The sequence below is a fragment of the Equus asinus genome, chromosome 10 (assembly GCF_041296235.1).
Source record: "Equus asinus isolate D_3611 breed Donkey chromosome 10, EquAss-T2T_v2, whole genome shotgun sequence".
In the NCBI taxonomy this organism is placed as follows: domain Eukaryota; kingdom Metazoa; phylum Chordata; class Mammalia; order Perissodactyla; family Equidae; genus Equus; species Equus asinus.
In genome coordinates, this window is record NC_091799.1 from 67,717,455 (window position 1) to 67,736,975 (window position 19,521).

The window sequence follows — 19,521 nt, forward strand, 5'->3', positions numbered from 1 at the left end:
TTAGATTATATCAGTTGACTTAGAAGGGTTTCCATGACTAACATTAAGTAAAAGCAAGATGCAGTATAACAGGATTCCATCTTTGTGAAATAAACAACGAAAATAAACATATCTAAATACAATTTTAAGATCATGAAAAGGGTATGAAAGATAAGGGCAGGTATGCAAAGGAAAAGTAGGACAGGTAATTATGATAGAAAGGAATATATATATATAATATGCCAGTGGAATATAATTACATATGTGGGAATATATACAGCGACCTGAAAAAATCAGAGTCAACAGAGTGTCAATGGTGGCTAAATCTGGAGCCAAGATTTCAGATCATTTTCTTTCTTTCATTTTACTTCTGTATTTAAGGATTTTTTCCACAATAAGCAAATTTAGGTATTGGCTTAGTATACATTCATTAGCCTTGTATATATTTCTGTAACAAGAAAATTTTCATGAAAAAAAATTTTTAATCAAAAAAGAGCTACGAAAGTGCTTACTATCCAGAAGAAGACAAGCAGGCAATCTTGTATTTTTCATTACCTGATTTCATCTCATTAGCCTTTGCCTTAAGAGATCTAGTGCTAAGAAAAGTCCTAGCTTTTAGTTGGTGGTTATTTCAATCTAGCTTCTTAAAGATTTCACCACAAAACAATGTTATGCTTTAATATACTATAAACCTAAACTTGCATTCCTTTACAAAAATTGGTTTTTGACACCTCAAAGAACAAGGTCTCCCCTGATTACACAATGATCTACACAAACAGACATATTAAGAAGTACAGATTACCTTTACCCATTTGTCTTTTTCGAATATTTCAAGTACACAGGCATGCATGAGGTTCACATGGTAGAAGCAAAATCAGCCTTTTGCTGGGGTTTCAGCAGGTAGCAATTTCATGAACTTTGGAGAATCTGAATATTCTATATTAAACCACTGCATTTAAATGTTCAAGAAAGACAAATCCACCTTGACAACAGGAAAAGCAAAAGTTTTCTAAACTTAACTTCTATCAACATAATTACTTCGAACTTAAGGTAAACACGGGAATTAAATTTGCTTTAACCTGATGAACTCTTTCAAACTCTCCTTCCCATTCTAGCAATTACCTTTCCACAGGTTTTTGCACTTTAATACAGGCCTCAGTGAGCCAGCAGCTCCCTTGACTATAAAATGTTTTACCTCATCCACTAATTTTTGCTGACAGAAATGATGAAACTACCTGGTGCCACCAGGAGCTTTCTCTCACACTAAAGACTTAAAAGTAGTAGTTACTCAAATTCATAGAGACTCATGATAAATTCATAGTAACTCAAATTCATAGAAAGTAGAATGGTGGTTGCCAGGAGCTGGAGAGAGAAGGAAACAGGTAGTTACTGTTTAATGGGTATTAACGTTCAGTTTGGGAAGATGAAAAAGTTCTGGAGGTGAATGGTAGCGAATACCACTTAAAAATCATTAAAAGCGTAAATTTTATGTTACATGTATTTTACCACAATAAAAATAATTGAAAAAAATATAGTAGAAATAGCATTTCAGCCTACTTCGGACTTCAAGAAAATGAAAGAGTACTACCCTGAGTTTAACTTCCTAGGCCAGGTCCTACCGCTTCCACCCATCTTCCCATCTACTTCAACTCTATAAAACATTTAGGCAACCCAGCCAGAAACAAGTGGTCAGGGAAAAACAGCAGCTCCCTTATCTTGATTTGCTTCTCTTGCCCTCCTAGGACCCTTCCTAAATTAATTTTCAGATCTCAAAGAAACTCATATCATCTTGATGGTTTGTTTTAAATAACTGTTACCCTGACAGGTCACCACAACTGTAAGCTGCTCAACAGCCTTACAATCCAATCTCCTACTCCCGTATGTCAGGAACCCTGACAATTCCATAGCAGCCTGAAAGCCAAACATGCAACTTCCACATTGGGCAAAGATTTTACAGCAAACCCACTAAATCAAATAATACAGTCTATATAGCACTACACTCTCACCTCTCTCCCTTCCTCTAGCTAGAAGTGGCCCCCATCCCAAAATATCCACAGCAGGACGAATTCTCACTAGGAAATTTAAAAATCACTCTCTACAAGATGTCTACTAGTCTGCTCCTCATTCACTAGATGAAGCCCTTAACCTAAAAAGGGTTTCACCTTTTTGCCTTAAAACCTACCTGATGATGAAGCAGGAGTCCTGTTAAAAGTGTCTCCATTTGCTCCAGAAGAATACCTATCCTGTAAGAAGGAAAAAAAGACTAGTTTTCTACTTTGAATAAGAATGTGTCATCTATTTCACAAATATTTAAAAATGTTAATAACTGGGCCTTGTTCAAAACAATTGTAGAATGTAAGATTTTCTGGGTCACTAGACATTCCTTTATTAATTATTCCAAAACATCTTCGCTCTAACATTGTATGCATATTAATATATCACTTAAAACGGTGGTCAGTAAACTACAGCCATGACCCAAACCTGGTGGGCCACCTGCTTTTGTAAATAAAGTTTTATTGGAACACAGCCACCCTCAAGTCATCTAGGTATGTCTATGGCTACTTTCACTACAAACAGCAAAGTTGCAACAGATACCATAAGGCCTGCAAAGTCTAAAATATTTACTTTCTGGCCTTCTGTGAAAAGAGTTTGCTGACACCTTACTTAAAATAAAAGTTTAGCCTACTCACACACTTGAAAAGTATAATCAAATACTATCACTATATAAATAAAATCTGACCAAAGTAATACATGAACAAATCAACGTCTGACAATATACAATTTACAGAATTCAGTATCTTACAGTACACTTATCAATACCGTACAAAGCACAGAATAGTGCATAACCGTTTCTACAGTAAAGTACTACAGAAATTTATTTTTTAAACTTCAAATGTGTTTATATAAAGTGAAACAAATTAACGTGTTCACATGTTTTAAAAAGGAACTCACTCTAAAAAAAACCTCACTTATTTACTATAAACTATGTATCTATTCAGTCACGTGTAGCTTAATGACAGGGCTAAATTCTGAGAAATAATGCATTAGGCGATTCTGTCATTGTAGGAACAACATGGAGTGTACTGACACAAACCTAAATGGGATAGCCTACTACACACCTAGGTTATATGGTACTACGCTTATGGGACCACGGTTGTATATGCGGTCCGTTGTTGATGGAAACATCATTATGCGGCACACGACTGTATATGTATCTTGCAGGTTCACTACAAATCCAATAAAGTGGTGTATGTCAGCTATAGAGTCCAAATATTCACGGTTAATTTCAATCAAACTTGTCACAGAAATAGGTGAAGACTGTCTTTGATGCTCACAAATACTGACTGTCCCGTTTTCCCTACTTTAGTCTCAAAAAAAAATGTATTCACCATCAATGCATATACATTACATTTGCAATGGTATGACTGTTGGACTCAGAAAAATAACTATGTTATAAAATCAATAACTTTCAAAGTAATTTTGGAACTTTCCAACATTCCTCAGGGTATCCTTGGGTTAACAACAACTTGAGTTAACTTTTTTCTCACTTCTAACTCCTAAGGTGTCCTTATCATCATTAATCCACTCTTTTATGTCCTCTCACATAAGCTTCCTATACTTGGGGCAACCTTTCAGAACAGAGCTCTGAAATGTTTTCAAATGAAAATCAGAATTCAAAAATTCAAAAAGGAAAGGTGATCTAAAAGTTACAGACAATACCTTAACTTACTGCAAACAGTCACAGTATTCCTTCAAATAAGTTCCTTTAAATAAATCCAAAGCTGGAGGGAGTGCATCAAGGTAGATATTTCAGGTAACACTTATTTTCTAAAATTTCTTTCACAAAAGACACTAAATTTAAAAACTACTTTTATAAAGCTCAAAAGTAATCTGATTATTTTTCTGAGTTATTAAGAACAGAAAGACAATGGTATCCTTGAAATGCCTTGGGCTTCTAACAGTAAAAAGTTCCAACTTATGATTACCACAGACATTAACATAAACAAGAAGAGTGATCCAGTTTTCCCTACTTAAAGTGAAACCCTGAAACTTTTTTCTCTTTTCCAGTGGCCTAAGTGTTATTGGGCGAATAGAGTCCCAAAAAAGGCTGGTTTTGTAAGTGTTACAAAGCTGATAAAAGGTAATGAAACACTCTGGCACTAAAGAACTGAAAAACTATTATTATTAGACAATCTTCAGGCTGTGGAATTTAATATCCCATATATATGGAACTTACAAATTCCAAGGCAAATTTTGAAATAAGACATCAAAAAATTCTTTCAACCGAATTTCATCATAAAAAATTCTTAACCTCTTCCATTACCTTTTAAAAATAAATTAACTTCATATTCCCTTCCAGCAAATGGACCACTTCTCTGTCCTCTTTAAAACAAAATCTCTTGTCTACAGTTGCTGTCTCTACTTTCTCATATTCCATTCTTCCCTTAAGCCACTCCAGTCTAGCCTCCATCCTTACCTCTGCACTGAAAATGCTTTTAAATAAGGAAAATATATAATAAAATAACTACTTTTATGTTTTATCCTACCAGAGCTCTCAGTAGCATTTGAAATGACAGACTATTCCTTCCTCTTTATAACATTCTCATCTTGTCTTAAGGAACACACACTCCCCTGGTTTCCTCTTGCCCCACTAGCCACTCCCTCCTCAATCTCCTTTGCCGGCTCCTCCTCTACTGGACCTCTAAAGGTAGAGTGTCCAGAGCTCATGGCAGAGCCCTTTAAGTGTGTCTTACTCTATCCGACCTTATCCAATCTCATAGCTTTAAATCCCATTAATATACATATAATACCCAAATTTCTATCTATAGCCCTGATCCCTCTTCTTAAGCAACAAATTCATATAACCCACTGACTGGCATCCTTACTTGTTTTCACAGGCATCTCAAATTGAACACAGCAAACAGAGAACTCCTGATTTTTTTTTTCCTTCCAAACTTGTTCATTATCTATATATTCCCCATCAGTAAATGGCACCATCATCCATCTAGTTGCCTAAATTAAAAACCTAGCCATCACCCTTGATTCCTCTTTCACTACCCACATCCAGTCCTATCAACTCTATGTACACAACTATCTCCAGGGTTCTCTCCCTCTCCTTTTCCCTTTCCTTCTTGGATTTCATTTTCTACCACTCTTGTCTTATCTCACTGTGCTTTAGCCAAACTAGATATAGTAGGCTAAATAATGGCCATCCAAAGAGATCAAGCCCTAATCCCTGAACCATGTAAATCTTATCTTATTTGGAAAAAGAATTCTTGCAGATATAATTAAGGATTTTGAGAGGAGGAGATCACCCTGGATTATCTGGGTGGGCCTTAAATGTCACCACAAGTGTCCTTATAAGAGAGAGGCAAAGGGAGTTAACACCAACACACAGAGGAGGCCATGTGAAGACAGAGCAGAGAGATCCAACCATGAGCCAAGGAATGCCTATAGCCACCAGAAGATGGAAGAGGCATGGATTGTCGTAAAGCCTAGAGGAGCACAGCCTTGCTGACACCTTGATTCCTAACTCCTGGCCTCCAGAACTGTGAGAGAATAAATTTCTGTTGCTTTAAATCATCCAGTTTGTGGTAATTTGTTACAGCAGCCATAGGAAACTAATACGTTGTACTTCTTCCTGTTCCCTTAATACCCCAAATTTGCTCCCTCCTCAGGACCTTTGCACATGATGTCTTGTTGAGACTCCTTCATGTCTCAGGGAAGCTTTCCTCTCCACCTGATCTAAAACCTTCCCACCCTAGTCATTACAACAAATCTACTGAGAACCAAGGAAAAAAAGAACCATAAAATATCGTTTGACCAAGTAATTCCATTTTTGAAAAAAATATTCTCAAATTAAAATAAAGAATAAGCTGTATATATTCATGACAATAGAGTGAAAAGCTAACATCTTAAATTCCCACCAACAGAAAATCAATTATATATGATAGATCTATTCCATGAAATATTACGTAACCATAAGAAAGTACTTTTACATAGTAATATGGAATAGTTAGTGAAGAGTGCAAAAGCTGGAAACAAAAATTACTATTAAGTACTATCATTACATTCTATATAAAAATATGTTTGGGAAAAACAGAAGAAAATTTGCCAAAAATTTAACAGGAGTGTTTGTGCTAGTGAGCAAGATTGTTAGGTGACTTTTCTCCTCTTTTCCCAATGTTGTTACAATATTTTTATGATGGGAAGAGGACTATAAAAAGCTAGCATACAAAAAACGTTAATTCTAAAATAAGTTCCAAAACAAGAAACACGATAAATTCAGATTAATATCTTGGGTATTTTAATGTAAACTTTACATACAGATCAAATCCAATTAAGACAAAGGATTACATATTTTATACTTTTGTTTGAAATAACTTCCACTAAGACACCACTTGAAATCAGAAAGTGTGTGTCAGAATTGACTAACAAACACTAACGGAAAATTCTAAAGAAAAAAAAATCAATTTTTGGAAACATTTTCAAGTAGGTAACACTTACGCAAAAACAATCCCTTAAAATACAGTATCTTCTAAGTAGAGTCTGTTAACTCTTTTTTGAGTCAATTTTCAAGTCAAAACTGAAACCCAAAAACCTACTGAAGGATGACTCTTTCTGAATCTCAGTGTAACTCCCCAAATTCCATTAAAGAAAAAAATCTGATGACTCATACATTTGAAGATGAAACTGATAATATCATATGAATCAGCATAAAGTATTTATCTTGAGAGCCCTCCCTGTATAAAACTAATTTTAAGAATTCAAAATGTCACCCAGAACCAAATTATATTAGTTTTCTATACAACTGTCTCTCAGGGACATTCAACCACATCTGTACAAGCCTGCTTTCACCCACAATAAGTCCTAAGCCACTGAGACTCCAATTAAGTTAATACTACTACTATATGTTAGTTTTTAATTATCAAATTACCTCAGACTATTTTAATCTATTTGAGGCTTAGCATGCCCCATAAAATAGTTAATAACAGTCACATGGAGATAAACTGAGCATACTGAAACAGACTACAATTTAGAACTTTCCCACCACAGTAATGTTCAACTTTGATAAAATCTGTAGCATTTAGTAATTTCAAACTTTTAATTTTAGTACCTTCTCAAATACAGGAACGTAGGAAGACATATGAGGTTTGATTATTTCCGCTTCCCAGTCTTCATCTCCCATGGTGGCTCCCTGTTCTATTTTAATACAAATACAAACGTGCACATTTGGCCTTAATTAGATGAGAACCGTATCTTTATAAGCACAAACCATCACTTCACATACACCCCTTGAACCTACTCAACCAGGTGCTGATCTTCCCCAAAAATCTTTGCAAAAGGGGGAATTAACTTTTGTTTCTTACCTAGAGGCAGCATTGATATCCACCCTTTTTATCTTTAAAAATTAGTTGCACCACTTACCTAATCACTCTAGCAATCGCTATGTCCCCACTGATGCTTAAGCTTTACCCCAAAATCTGTTCACAGAATTTATCTTCTTCAAAGAGTCCCCAAACGGCTTATTAGGATATTAAAGAGAGGGGAAATTCTGAGACTACTCAAGGTTTCTCCCCTCAAAGTTGGATAAGATGCTCGGTTTGGGGTTTTTGACAGTTTCTTGGGGGAGGGGGACGGGGCCCAAGGTCTTGAAGTCTGGCGGGGAAGGGGAAGACGGGTTAGGAGCCCCAAATCCCTCCAACAAAGGACAACTAGTTTCGCCAAGGAGCGCGTGTACACAAAAGGTACTACAACCAGCCTTGTTCAAGGAAAAAGCCATGCCGGGGCTGGGCCAAAGGCTCCTTCACCTCCTCTGCAGGCCTCGAGCCCAGACTTTAGGGGTCCACAGGGCGTTCGGATCTCAGGCAGAAAGCCAAAAGCCCCCAAAGAACGACTTCAAACCCCCGCCCACTCTATCCGTTCTTCGTTTAGCCCAAAGTCCAAAGCCCAGCTTCTGGGGAAACCCAGCGTGTTGAGCGGGTTGGGGGAGACGCCGGCGCCCCAAAGAAAGCGGCCAGCCAACTCACCCCTCAGCGGCTTGCTCTCCCGGCCTTCGCAGGCAGCCTACGCCACTTAAACGGCTGCACGTGCAGGACGCTGACTGCGTCAGGTGCGCAGTTCCAACAACAAATAGCACCACGCGCACGAGCGCCACCAGCCAATCAGCGCGCAGGCGGCCGGTATCGTCCCGCCCCCCCACCCCTCCCTCACGTCCAGCCCTCGTTCCCTACTTGCTTCCGTTCGAGGCCGCCCTGGGAGGTCAGTGGGCTCCTCGCCGAGTGGCCCGTTGGGCCTGTGGATACAAGGCTAGCTGCGGACCATTGTCTCTAGATTCTTGGGTGGGGTCCTCAATCTGGAGAGGCTATAGATTCTGGCGCTGCAAGCCAAAAAAGTCCACCTCCTTTTTACTAAAGGAAAAACTTAAAAGGGAAGAGGTCTAACGCCCTCCTATCTCTTTAGCTTTCTCTCCCCCTTTACCTACCGCGCTCGCTGGCAGTTGGCCTCTCTGGTTCTTTTGTTTCTGAGGCGCTTGCTTCACATCCGGGAATCCCAGGTACCTCAACTTGTGACTGAGGCCGATGGAGGTGCTGCTTTTCCTCTTCAGCCCAGTGAGGGCAGAGTTAAGACTCAGTCCGGCTGGCACCGCCTCCAGAAGGTGTAAAGAAAGCCTCTTGTAGAGAGTTAAGGATCTAACTTTTGGAGAAGAAGATGCCCTCTGATCCAGAAGGAAGAAGGAAGTTGTGCTGGGTTAGGTTGTTCATCAGGGCTTGGATTTGTGGTGAACCTATTTATATCCCTAGGGGTACTGAGCAAACTGGAGTGTGACCGAGGCTCATTTCGGTACTTAAATGCTTGCATCAATCGGATATTCTAGTTCTGCCCCACAAAAAGTGGAGGAAATCCCTTAGTATTTTCCCAACCCTCCAAAAAGCGTAACAATGGACTGCTTTAAAAGTGTAGTTTTCATTTTCGGCATTTTTTGTTCTCTGAATCTTTGAAGAAATTCCTGAATATTTCCTTCAGGATGTAATTCCCAACATAGTCTGACGCTCCAGTATAGAGGATAAGGCACTTGATGGGCTCAGCTTACTTTATGCTTCTTATCTCTAGGACCACCGTTATTGGTTCTGTCTCTTCCACCAAGAATGTGTCGGGATTTATTAGCAATAAACTTTGTCAGACTATTTTCAAGGTGAATTATTTTTTAAAAATTTTATTTAACGAAAGTCAAACCGTAATATATTTTGACATAACTGTCATTTTTAATAATTTCCATTTTTAAACCAAGTCTTCACATCATACCCTTGAGGTGGCTGGTACCTTAAATCACTGAGGATGTTGGGGGGGACCACCAACACCCCTCCTGATGCTCTAAATTGTGTACAGAGTACCCTGAGGTATTTCAACCAAATGAATGTTGTTCTTTCAAAAAATTTTGATGTCATGGGAAAATAAGTGAAAAGAGCAATATAAGAAATCATGTAGATAGAATGATAACCAATTAGATTTTTTTTTAAGTATGGAAAACTTGGAAATATTTTCTCAAATGAACGTGTTTTTTAAAACACTTGGTGAAATATTCTCTCCTATTCACTCTTGGAGAGAACAGATTTTTGTTGCCTTCAGGTATTGTAATGAAATAGTTCTTTATGAAAAATTCAATATATATAATTTTTGAGAACTAGCCCTGGTTAAGAAAAAGTGAATTCTGGTGAGAACTGAAGTTCAATATTGAGGAAAGGGTTGATAACAATAGATGAAAATAATATAATTCAGAAATTGAACATAAACAGTGGAAAAGGACAAACACAGTTCAGTAAACGCTTGCTCCTTGATGTGTGTCCCAGGAAAGTGAGCCCAGTATATTCTATATTCTGTTTCCCTCTGACAGATCTTAAATTAGTGGTGGCAATACACTGCAACATAGAGAAAAGGCAGGAATTCATTCAGTTGCTAGATAAGCTTTAAATGAACACCTACTATATGCCAGGTACTATGCTAAGTGCTGCAAATAAAATTAGCCCATCTCTCAAGGAACAGTCTAATGAAAAGAATGGCAGTGGCTAATGGAATTTAAAACCTTATCTCTTTCTCAAAAGATTCACTGGAAAGCTTATATATGGTTTTTGCAAATTCTCTAAATCCCATATAATAAGGTAGGACAAGAGTTTTCCTCAAAGATGTCTCACAGTTTGGAATCAAAGTTTGTAGTTAAAACTCTTCACACTTCAGAAAGACATGCTAAATTCTCCAACATAATGCAGATAAAGATATTCAAACAATGATTTTTTTATTGATGTGGAATGTACCTAGCACCATGCCAAGGCTGTGAAAAATTTCTTTTAATCTACGAGTAAGCCAAAACTGGAATGCCTCAAATGGGGGACAGTAGATGTTCATTCTCAGGTGCTACAAATATTTGAGAATCTCCTCCTATGCACATAACCATACAAAAGATTTAAAAGATTAAATATTGCAGCTTGGAGCCATAGAACTCAACAAAAAATGGAGGACGGGTTTATAATGTCTCCAAGATACCATGGTTCTAGTAACACATCTAAGGAAGAAAGTCACCAGAGAGGGGTTTTCAACACACCAAGCAGGGTTCAAAGAGACAAAAATCTCTATTTTTCCAATAATGGCTAAGGCAATATTTACCAAAGCTTGGAACGTATACCACTGATTTTAGACAATTCATGGACAATTTTCATTTTGATAGTTAGTTTAGTGTCTATATTTAATATTTATTTTAAGGTGTATTAGAAAACTATAGAACATCAAACCTGTGATTTCAGAAATATACTTGCTTAGAATGAGGCTATAGTAAATATTTAAGTTTAAAAAAAGTTTATTCAGAAAAACTATTAACCATATACAGGAATGAGAAAAATCATGAAGGTGGCGTTCAAATGACTAAAGTGTGGGAAACATTGATGCAAAGGGAAAAGACTCTGCATCTGGGGGCTGGTCACTAGAGGGGCTTTCTCTATGGTGAGGTAAAGGTATTTCATCAGCACCTGTTCTGATTCCATGATCACTTAGCAACTCCCCCAAGTATTTTGATACTGAGAAAGGAGATGCAGTGGATGAGACATATAAGCCTTACTTGGTCCCCATTATGAATCAATATATTCAGATTCTGGTTTAGGAGTCCATCTTGTTTGAGTTTAACTGCTGTTCCTGATCCTGCTTGTAATCAACCAGACCTCACAGATGACATAATACATTCAGTGCCCCTTAGCACGCTTAACAAGGGTACTTAAAAGAGAGCTCAAAGTGAGTGAAGGATAAAAAATCAAATACTGTGACAGGATACCTTGGACAATCCTTCCTAAGACTAGGGGGTCCTCTTGGCCCTTTGCTGTGAAACAATGGTTCATCAGTAAATTATGGAATTTAGTAATAAACAGCCACTAGGAAAGCATAGTCTAGCCCTTTCCATTTCCACTAGGTGTTAGTTATACCTAACAAAGAAAACTGACTTCTCTGTGTCCCAAATAGCAAAAGAAAAGTGATTTGTCAGTATCACCACTGTCAGTCATCCTGGGTATAAAAGAGTGAAGTATTTCACCTCAAGAGAAACAGTGACCAGATCCTGTCCATGAACTTTGACCAGGGATGAATCACTTTTTGTCTGATTCTCCAAAGACTAAAGTGTCGGAGCTTTCAAACAGGGAGGAAGAAATCACTAGCAATTGGCTGAGAAGTGACCATTGGTAATCTCTGGTTGTCCATTTATTAACCACGTGATCTTGAGCAAGTTATTTAATCTCTCTCTGTGTAAAATGGGGATAGCCAGAGCCACCAGATACAGTTCTCGAGGTTGAACCCTGCACAAAGGCAGAAGCCAAGAGGCAAGAAGGAGCTGAACTCAGCCTGCACGCCACTTACCAAGTCCTGCTCCTCCAGAGCCACGCCTACCCATATAAGGTACCATTTTCTAAGTTTCACAAAGGTTAAATTCCTTCCATTTTAAATATTTATAATGCTTTCTGCTTTCCTGGTTGGTCCCTAACTGAGACAAGGATTTACTAGAAAACATTTTTGCCTGAAATCTGTCTCTTAGAATTCTAAATCTTTTTTATGGTGACTAATAAAAAGACTTTATTAATTTAGGACCTCACAGGGAGCTATATACACTTGTTCTTTCCACTTTTCCACCTTCTTTCATTCCTGAACCCATTGCAGTCTTGCTTCTGACCATTACTTCATTGAAACTGCTACTGGCAAGGTCACATTGACCTCTTTGTTTCTAAACCAAACGGACAGTTTTCAATTCTTAACCTAGCAGATCTCTTAGCAGTCCTTGACACTGCTAACTACTTCTTTGTGAAAATACTTTATGTGTAACTGGATAGCCATGTGGAAAAAGACAAAATTGGACCTGTTCTGCACACCAAATAACAGGATAAGAAATTCAAATGTAAAAACAATAAACCCATGCAAGTACTAGAAGAACACATTGGTGAATTCCTCTATACTTGGAAAAATATTCCTGCCTATTACCCTGGATTCAAAACCCAGAAGTAATAATTTCATGTAGTGTGACTACATATACATTAAAAAATAAAACTTTACATGACAAAAAAAATAATAAAGATAAATGACAAACTGGAAACAAATATTCCCAACATAATCCAGAAAAAGGGTTAATATCTTTAATACAGAGAGAGCATCTAAAAGTAAAAAAGGAAAAGATCAACAAATCTAAAGAAAAATAGCAAGAGTATAAAAAAAGAGTTAACAGAAAAAGAAAAGCAAACAGCCCTTAAATACATGAAGAGGTGCTCATTTTAATTCATTTTATGAGCGATGCAAATTAAAACTACACTAAGATACTATCTTTCACCTAGTAAAATGGCAAATGTTTGATAATGTACTCTGTTAGGCAGCAGGGTAATAGGCACCCTTATAGTTGCTGTTGGGCATGCACCATGGCCCAACTCTAAGAAAAGGGGATTTGAAAATACCCAGCAAAGTTACATGTGCATTTGCCCTCTGATCCAGTAATCCTACTTCTAGAATTTATCTCAAAGATACACTGGCAATAAATATAAAAGGATATATACACCAAGTTATTAACAGCAGAATTAAAAGCTCAAGACCTGAAACAACTCAAAAGTCCCTAAATAACAAACTGAAACACCCACCCATGGTGTTGTAGGGGTGGGAACATTTTCCCTTCTTCCCTTCTAGGTTCTTTGCATGGTCTAATAATTAAACTGACGTAAGACAGATTAACAAGAGAAAAATAAATTTAATTTTGTAAGTGCAGGAGCCCCATAAAAATATGAGACTCAAAAAACTGACCAAAGCAAGAAGATTTTATACCAAGAAACAATAAATTTGTGAAGTAATTGACAAGACAAAGGGGTTTAGGCTTGGGGTAGTAAATTGTTAAGAAGTAACAAGTTTTGTTTATGCAGCCTCTTCACCCTAAATTCCCTAGCTCTGATAATAAGCATGCTCTCTACCTTCCTGGTACAGGGAGGGTGACTTTCACATGGTAGCTGCTGCTTTCAGGGAGACAAAGAAGGGTCAGAGTGGCCTTGCACAGGCTATTTCTCAAGTACATTTAATTCAAAATAGTATACCAAAGTGGCATATTTTGGAGTGACATAGTCAGCTTCCCTTCAGAGTACTCTGCAGCTGTAAAAAAGGAAAAAGGATTATCTCTATATATTGCTATGAAGTGACCACTAGGATATATTATTGGAAAAAAGCCAGGTGCAGACTAGTGTGTCCAGTATGCTAGGTTATATCCAAAAAAGAAATACATTTTCGGGGCCAGCCTGGTGGTGCAGCAGATGAGTTCACATGTTCCACTTTGGTGGCCCGGGGGTTCGCCAGTTCTGATACCGGGTGCACACATGGCACCACTCAGCAAGCCATGCTGTGGTAGGCATCCCACATATAAAAAAAGAGCGGAGGAAGATGGGCACAGATGTTAGCTGAGGGCCCGTCTTCCTCAGCAAAAAAAAAAAAAAAGAGAAGGATTGACAGATGTTAGCTCAGGGCTAATCTTCCTCAAAAAAAAAAAATACATTTCCTTACATATTTAAAAAATGGATAGATAAACCAAAAATATATAGAGGCCGGCTTGGTGTTGTAGTGGTTAAGTTTGCACGCTCCACCTTGGCAGCCTGGAGTTCACTGGTTCGGATCCTTGATGCAGACCTACACACTGCTCATCAAGATGTGCTGTGGGGGCATACCACATAGAAGAACTAGAGGAACTTACAACTGTGTATGGGGGCTTTGGGGAGAAAAAAACCAAGGAAGATTGGCAACAGATCTTAGCTCAGGGCCACTCTTCCTCACCAAAAAGCATCCAAAAAAAATTTATAAAATGACTACCCATGAGAAAGAAAAGAAGGAATAGGTTGAGAAGGATAAGAATGTGGGCTAGACTTCTCTGAGTGAATGGATTGTGAAACTATGTGACATGCGAAATTATAAAATCAAAATTTATAAAGCAATGTTAAAATTTAAAGCAAAGGAAACAAATACATATCAATAAGTATGTATTGAGTTAGTGGCTTAACCACACAGAGAGAAGTTATTTACAATACAGTAATTTGACCATATGTCCCTAGGGTGGTATATCATAAGGCAAAAATAATGGCAAAAGACAGACGAATTCTGTAATCATATGGTTAATAATAAAATGGTATATAATTAAGTTAATATTGTTTAGTAACAAAGATTTTCAGTGTGAGAGAAAAGAAATTGAAATCGAAAATTAGAGAAGTTAAGAAATAACTCTTTACTGCTGAATTTGAATAGGAAATATAAGTATGAACTCATGATATGTTATCTACTTAAAAAAGGATTTCCTAACTCTGTCCACTGACAAAGCCTAGAAACAATGACCAACCCATTAGCAATGGATATGCTAGCACACAAACTGTGGTCTCTAATACCACTTCCCAGTATGTGTTAACCTAAAAATAAAGAGCCTAAATGAGAGGCAGAGAAGCATTTATTTGGAGATCAAAGAATTGCAACTGGGGTACATATGTGTAGGTAGCAACCCAAATAGTGTCCCGCTAGCGAGTAAGAGGCAAGGATTTGTAAAGGCAAAAGAGGGAGGTTTGCCTTACAAATAATGCTATTGGGGTTGGTGGCAGAAGGCTAACCTTGGCGAAGCATAATTGATTGCTAAGGCTAGCTAGAGAGAGGAAAGAGTCCATCACTGTAATTACCTGCAGGTTTCATGCAGCGTTACTCAGTTCAGAAGTTCATGTTCTACCTGATGAGGACATGCATAAGACCCATTTCCTTGATGGCTTCTCAAATCCATTTTAAATCTCTTACACAGAAGTGACCCCATTTTGTTTCACATCTCATATTTTTCCCTTTTGATCAAGATCTTTCTTTGAAAGCGTTGCTGATCAACCATAGATTTGTTTAGTCCCACATTTTTGGGATGGACCTGTCCCAGAAAGTCATGTCCCACATCGGGGGGAAAAAGGTTTTTCCTTTTTTTCAATGGTCATTCCAAGGAGTCAGTATCATAAGGGTTTGCCCATATTTGAGCAACAAGGAGGTAGTCAGGAAATAACTCTTAGGCAGTTTATTTGCCGGAGAATTTCATCTGGTTACCTGAAGGTTCAGGCAAATAAGCCTTCTCTATCATTTCAATACACTGAGGGAACATAATCTTGGCGTTTGTAGAAGTTCTGGAGCAGATCTGAGTAGTAACATAAGAAGTTTAAATATAAGCACACATAGCAAAATTTCAATAATAATCATAAACAATATTTGAAGTCCTATACCCGAAGGAAGCCAGCTGAAAACATTGAAATCAGGAAGGTCCTGTGCAATTTTCCCAAGTTCTAACTCAACTTCACCAGAAGAGTTGATCCAGATACAGCACAAAGTGTTGGGTATGGCAAAGATGCTGCTCTGTTCTGCAAGGAGATAATCAAGTGCCATTTAGTTATCTAATACAACCCTCACTGGAGAATCCAGAGATAGTTGTTGTTGAGCCAGGGCTTGAGCAGTAGAATTTGCCAGTTTAGCTACAGTTAGGGATAAATTTTGTTTAAACAGGTCATGGACCTCACCAATCCAAGGGACAAACACTTGGCAATGATAATCAATAGAGAGTAGATGGGATGCAAAAAGGGGGTCGTCAATTCTCACCTAGACCTATGATATTGCAGTTGGGTTTCTTCTTTAATAAAAACTTGAAGTGGATACTGTGGAATCCTAAAAGGCATTGTCCTGCTATATACCAGCTGTCTAGACAGTCATAAGCGCATGGTTCCCTGCTGTAATGAAACGCAAAGGTATACCCAAAAGGGACATGAGATGTACAATGTCTTCTAGTTCTGTAGCAGCGTCAGTGGTCAGGAGGACTTGCTATGGTCCTTTCCAATGGGGATCAAGGGCTATCCTCCTCTGATGACACTTCCAAAATACCCAGTCATCAGGATCTAGATTGTGACCAACAGGATCCTTTAAATTGGAATCCAGGAAAGCTTCTTTAACCTGTTGATGATAGGCTTGAGCATTAGACATTAGAGACTTACAGTAGCTGGTCATACTAGCATAAGACAATAAGGGATCAGCAGAAGGTTGTATACCAATAGACGTTGGTCTACCAGTGATTCTCTTGTGTGGAGTGAGTTTATGTTTTCCAAAGGGAGTACTTCAAACAGTCAGCGAGACCAAAGGCAATACCTTAAGCCAGTTGAGTCCAGTATACAGATATAACAAAACCTAAAAGAACATTAACAGGACTAGAATATAATATCTACAAAGGTGCAAATGTAATTCTTCTCTCTATGATTGCCCCTCCCTTTTTTTTTTTAACCAAATATGGTCACAGTAAAACTCATCTGTTTGTATTAAAAACTTGGCCTGATTATTTGTATAAGTGAGAGTTTCTGAATTTTGGAGGGATTAAGTAGAGAGAAAAAGCAAATGTTTCTTCTTTGTTCACAAAGGTATCTTGCAAAAGAGAAAAGATTTCTCTAAATCTGAAAAAATGAAACAGAACAACCTCCTCAGTTTATGCAGTCGCATGTAATTAATACTTTATCCTACCTGAATCCAGTTTTTTCATTAGTTTTCTTGACTTTGCCCGATGATTGATGGTGATAGGGACAGTGATAATTCCAAGAAGTTTGCAAGGTTGTCATTAAGGCTCATATGATTTGCCCAGTGAAGTGGGTGCTTCAATCACTGGAAGCTATGGAAGGGATAACCAAGGGGGGAAATACATTTTCTAACAATTTCTTTGCCATTGTGAAAGCATCAGCTTTGTGGCAAGGAAAAACTTTACCCCATCTGGAGAACATGCATACAATAACAGGAACATGTTGATAACCCATATTAAGTGTCAGTTGAATGAAATATAGCTGCAGCTGTTCAATGGTCCCAGAGGGTGAAGGTCTGAGGCCTCTAGGGACAAAAATAGTTTTTCTTAATGCACTATGGTGGATGAAGGAATGCAAAAAATGAAAAATAGGGTTTTCCTGGAAGCGCCAAGCAGCTGTCTTGGATTTTCCGTAGCCCTGACTGTTCATTTAATTTACGACCATTGTCTACCCTTCTTAATTTCTCTGATTTAGGAGCAGTCTGTTACCATGTTACAAGGACATCAGGCTGGCGAAAGTCAGGCAATGAGGCGTTATTCTTTCCAGAGGCAGAATGGACTTCATTCACACATGCCAATTTTTATAGATTCTGTCATTACTGCCTTTATGTGAAAATCAGCTAAGGCATTTCTCAGATATTCAGGTTCAATTCTTTTAGTGTTAGACTCAATTTTGATGAAAGACATTTTATACTATGAAATATTAGACTTCCAGGAATTTCATATAATTTCTGGAACTCTTATACATTTATAAAAAAAGGTTTAATGATATTTGTTATTTGACAATGCTTCCCACATAACACATCAAATAAGCCTAATTAGTTTAATATCTCTCTTTTTATAAGGAGAGAGAACAAATATTTTGAGATGTTTCAGGAATCCTCTGAAAAATCCCAAAGTTAGCTAGAGGTCAAAAAAGCCTTTGTTTAGTATCTGATTTGGGAAAGTTTGTCCAAAAATATCAAAAAATAGTTTTTAGGGGCCAGCCCAGTGGCTCAGCAGGTAAGTTTGCATGTTCCCCTTTGGCAGCCTGGGGTTCGCTGGTTCATATCCCAGGTGCAGACCTATGTACCACTTATCAAGCCATGCTGTGGCAGGCACCCCACATATAAAATAGAGGAAGATGAGGACGGATGTTAGCTCAGGGCCAATTTTCCTCAGCAAAATGAGGAGGATTGGCAGCACATGTTAGCTCAGGGTTAATGTTCCTCAAGGAAAAAAAAGTTTTTAAAATACTTGCCTAAATAGGATCACAGATCATTATGAAACTTAGTATTTAATTATCTATTTAACCAAAGTGACAAAAAGATTTCAAAGACAAATATAGAAGGTTGCATAGCTGCAAAACCTTAGTTCTTTTTAATAGAAAAGACTCAGTTTTTAACATAAAGCACAGAAAGTTATTTTGATAAAACATAAAATTCCTGCCATTTGGGCAGATTACTTGAAAGTAAAGAAAAACCTTTCATAATATCTTTATGAAGAGTGGACTAAAAGCCCAAAAAGCTTTGCCCTTATAACAAAAAGAAACCAAATTCTAATTTGGCACCAGATTACCTTTGATATTAAAACTCATCTATTGGGGGCTGGCCCCGTGGCCGAGTGGTTAAGTTCGCGCACTCCACTGCAGGCGGCCCAGTGTTTCCTTGGTTCGAATCCTGGGCGCGGACATGGCACTGCTCGTCAGACCTCGCTGAGGCAGCGTCCCACATGCCACAACTAGAAGGACCCACAACGAAGAATATACAAATATGTACTGGGGGGCTTTGGGGAGAAAAAGGAAAAAAATAAAATCTTTAAAAAACTCATTTATTTAATTAAATTCATTCCGATCTTAGCCAGCTTGACTATACATAAAGCTAGCTTCTTTTCTCACAGTTCCTTTTCCATAAACCTTCTATAACTTTCTAGGTCCATTTTCATTTGTCCCTTGTTCTCTTTTTCATTCAGAAATAAACAGCTTTATTTTGGGACACAATTATTTTTTTTCCTCAACAAAAATGTATCTTCATTCCTAATACTTTTTCTTACCAAAAACATACATCTTCTTCTTCTTGCACACAGAGATTTTTTTCCCTTATTATTTTTAGTGGCTTTAATTACATATATTAATTAGAATTCTACTTTTTTGTTTTTTTGAGGAAGATTAGCCCTGAGCTAACTACTGCCAATCCTCTTTTTGCTGAAGAAGACTGGCCCCGAGCTAATATCCATGCCCATCTTCCTCTACTTTATACGTGGGACACCTACCACAGCATGGCTTTTGCCAAGTGGTGCCATGTCCACACCCAGAATCCCAACCGGCGAACCCCGGGCCACCGAGAAGTGGAATGTGTGAACTTAACCACTGCACCACCGGGCCAGCCCCTAGAATTCTTAATCCTTAGAAACTAAGTGAAAACTAAAAAGTAAGCAATTGTGAACTGTATTGT

General features: G+C 37.9%; 1 protein-coding gene across 1 annotated transcript in view; it reads right to left on the bottom strand.

The window, feature by feature from the left end:
- The window catches only part of DDX4 (DEAD-box helicase 4), a 73,715-nt gene extending 66,547 nt beyond the window's left edge, over nt 1–7,168 (bottom strand). The window contains exons 1-2 of the mRNA XM_014860354.3: nt 7,097–7,168; nt 2,162–2,222 (exon numbers count right to left, since the gene is read on the bottom strand). Of these exons, the coding sequence (XP_014715840.1) occupies nt 2,162–2,222; nt 7,097–7,168 (133 nt within the window). The remainder of the gene's footprint in view (nt 1–2,161; nt 2,223–7,096) is intronic.
- Nucleotides 7,169–19,521: the final 12,353 nt, after the last annotated feature.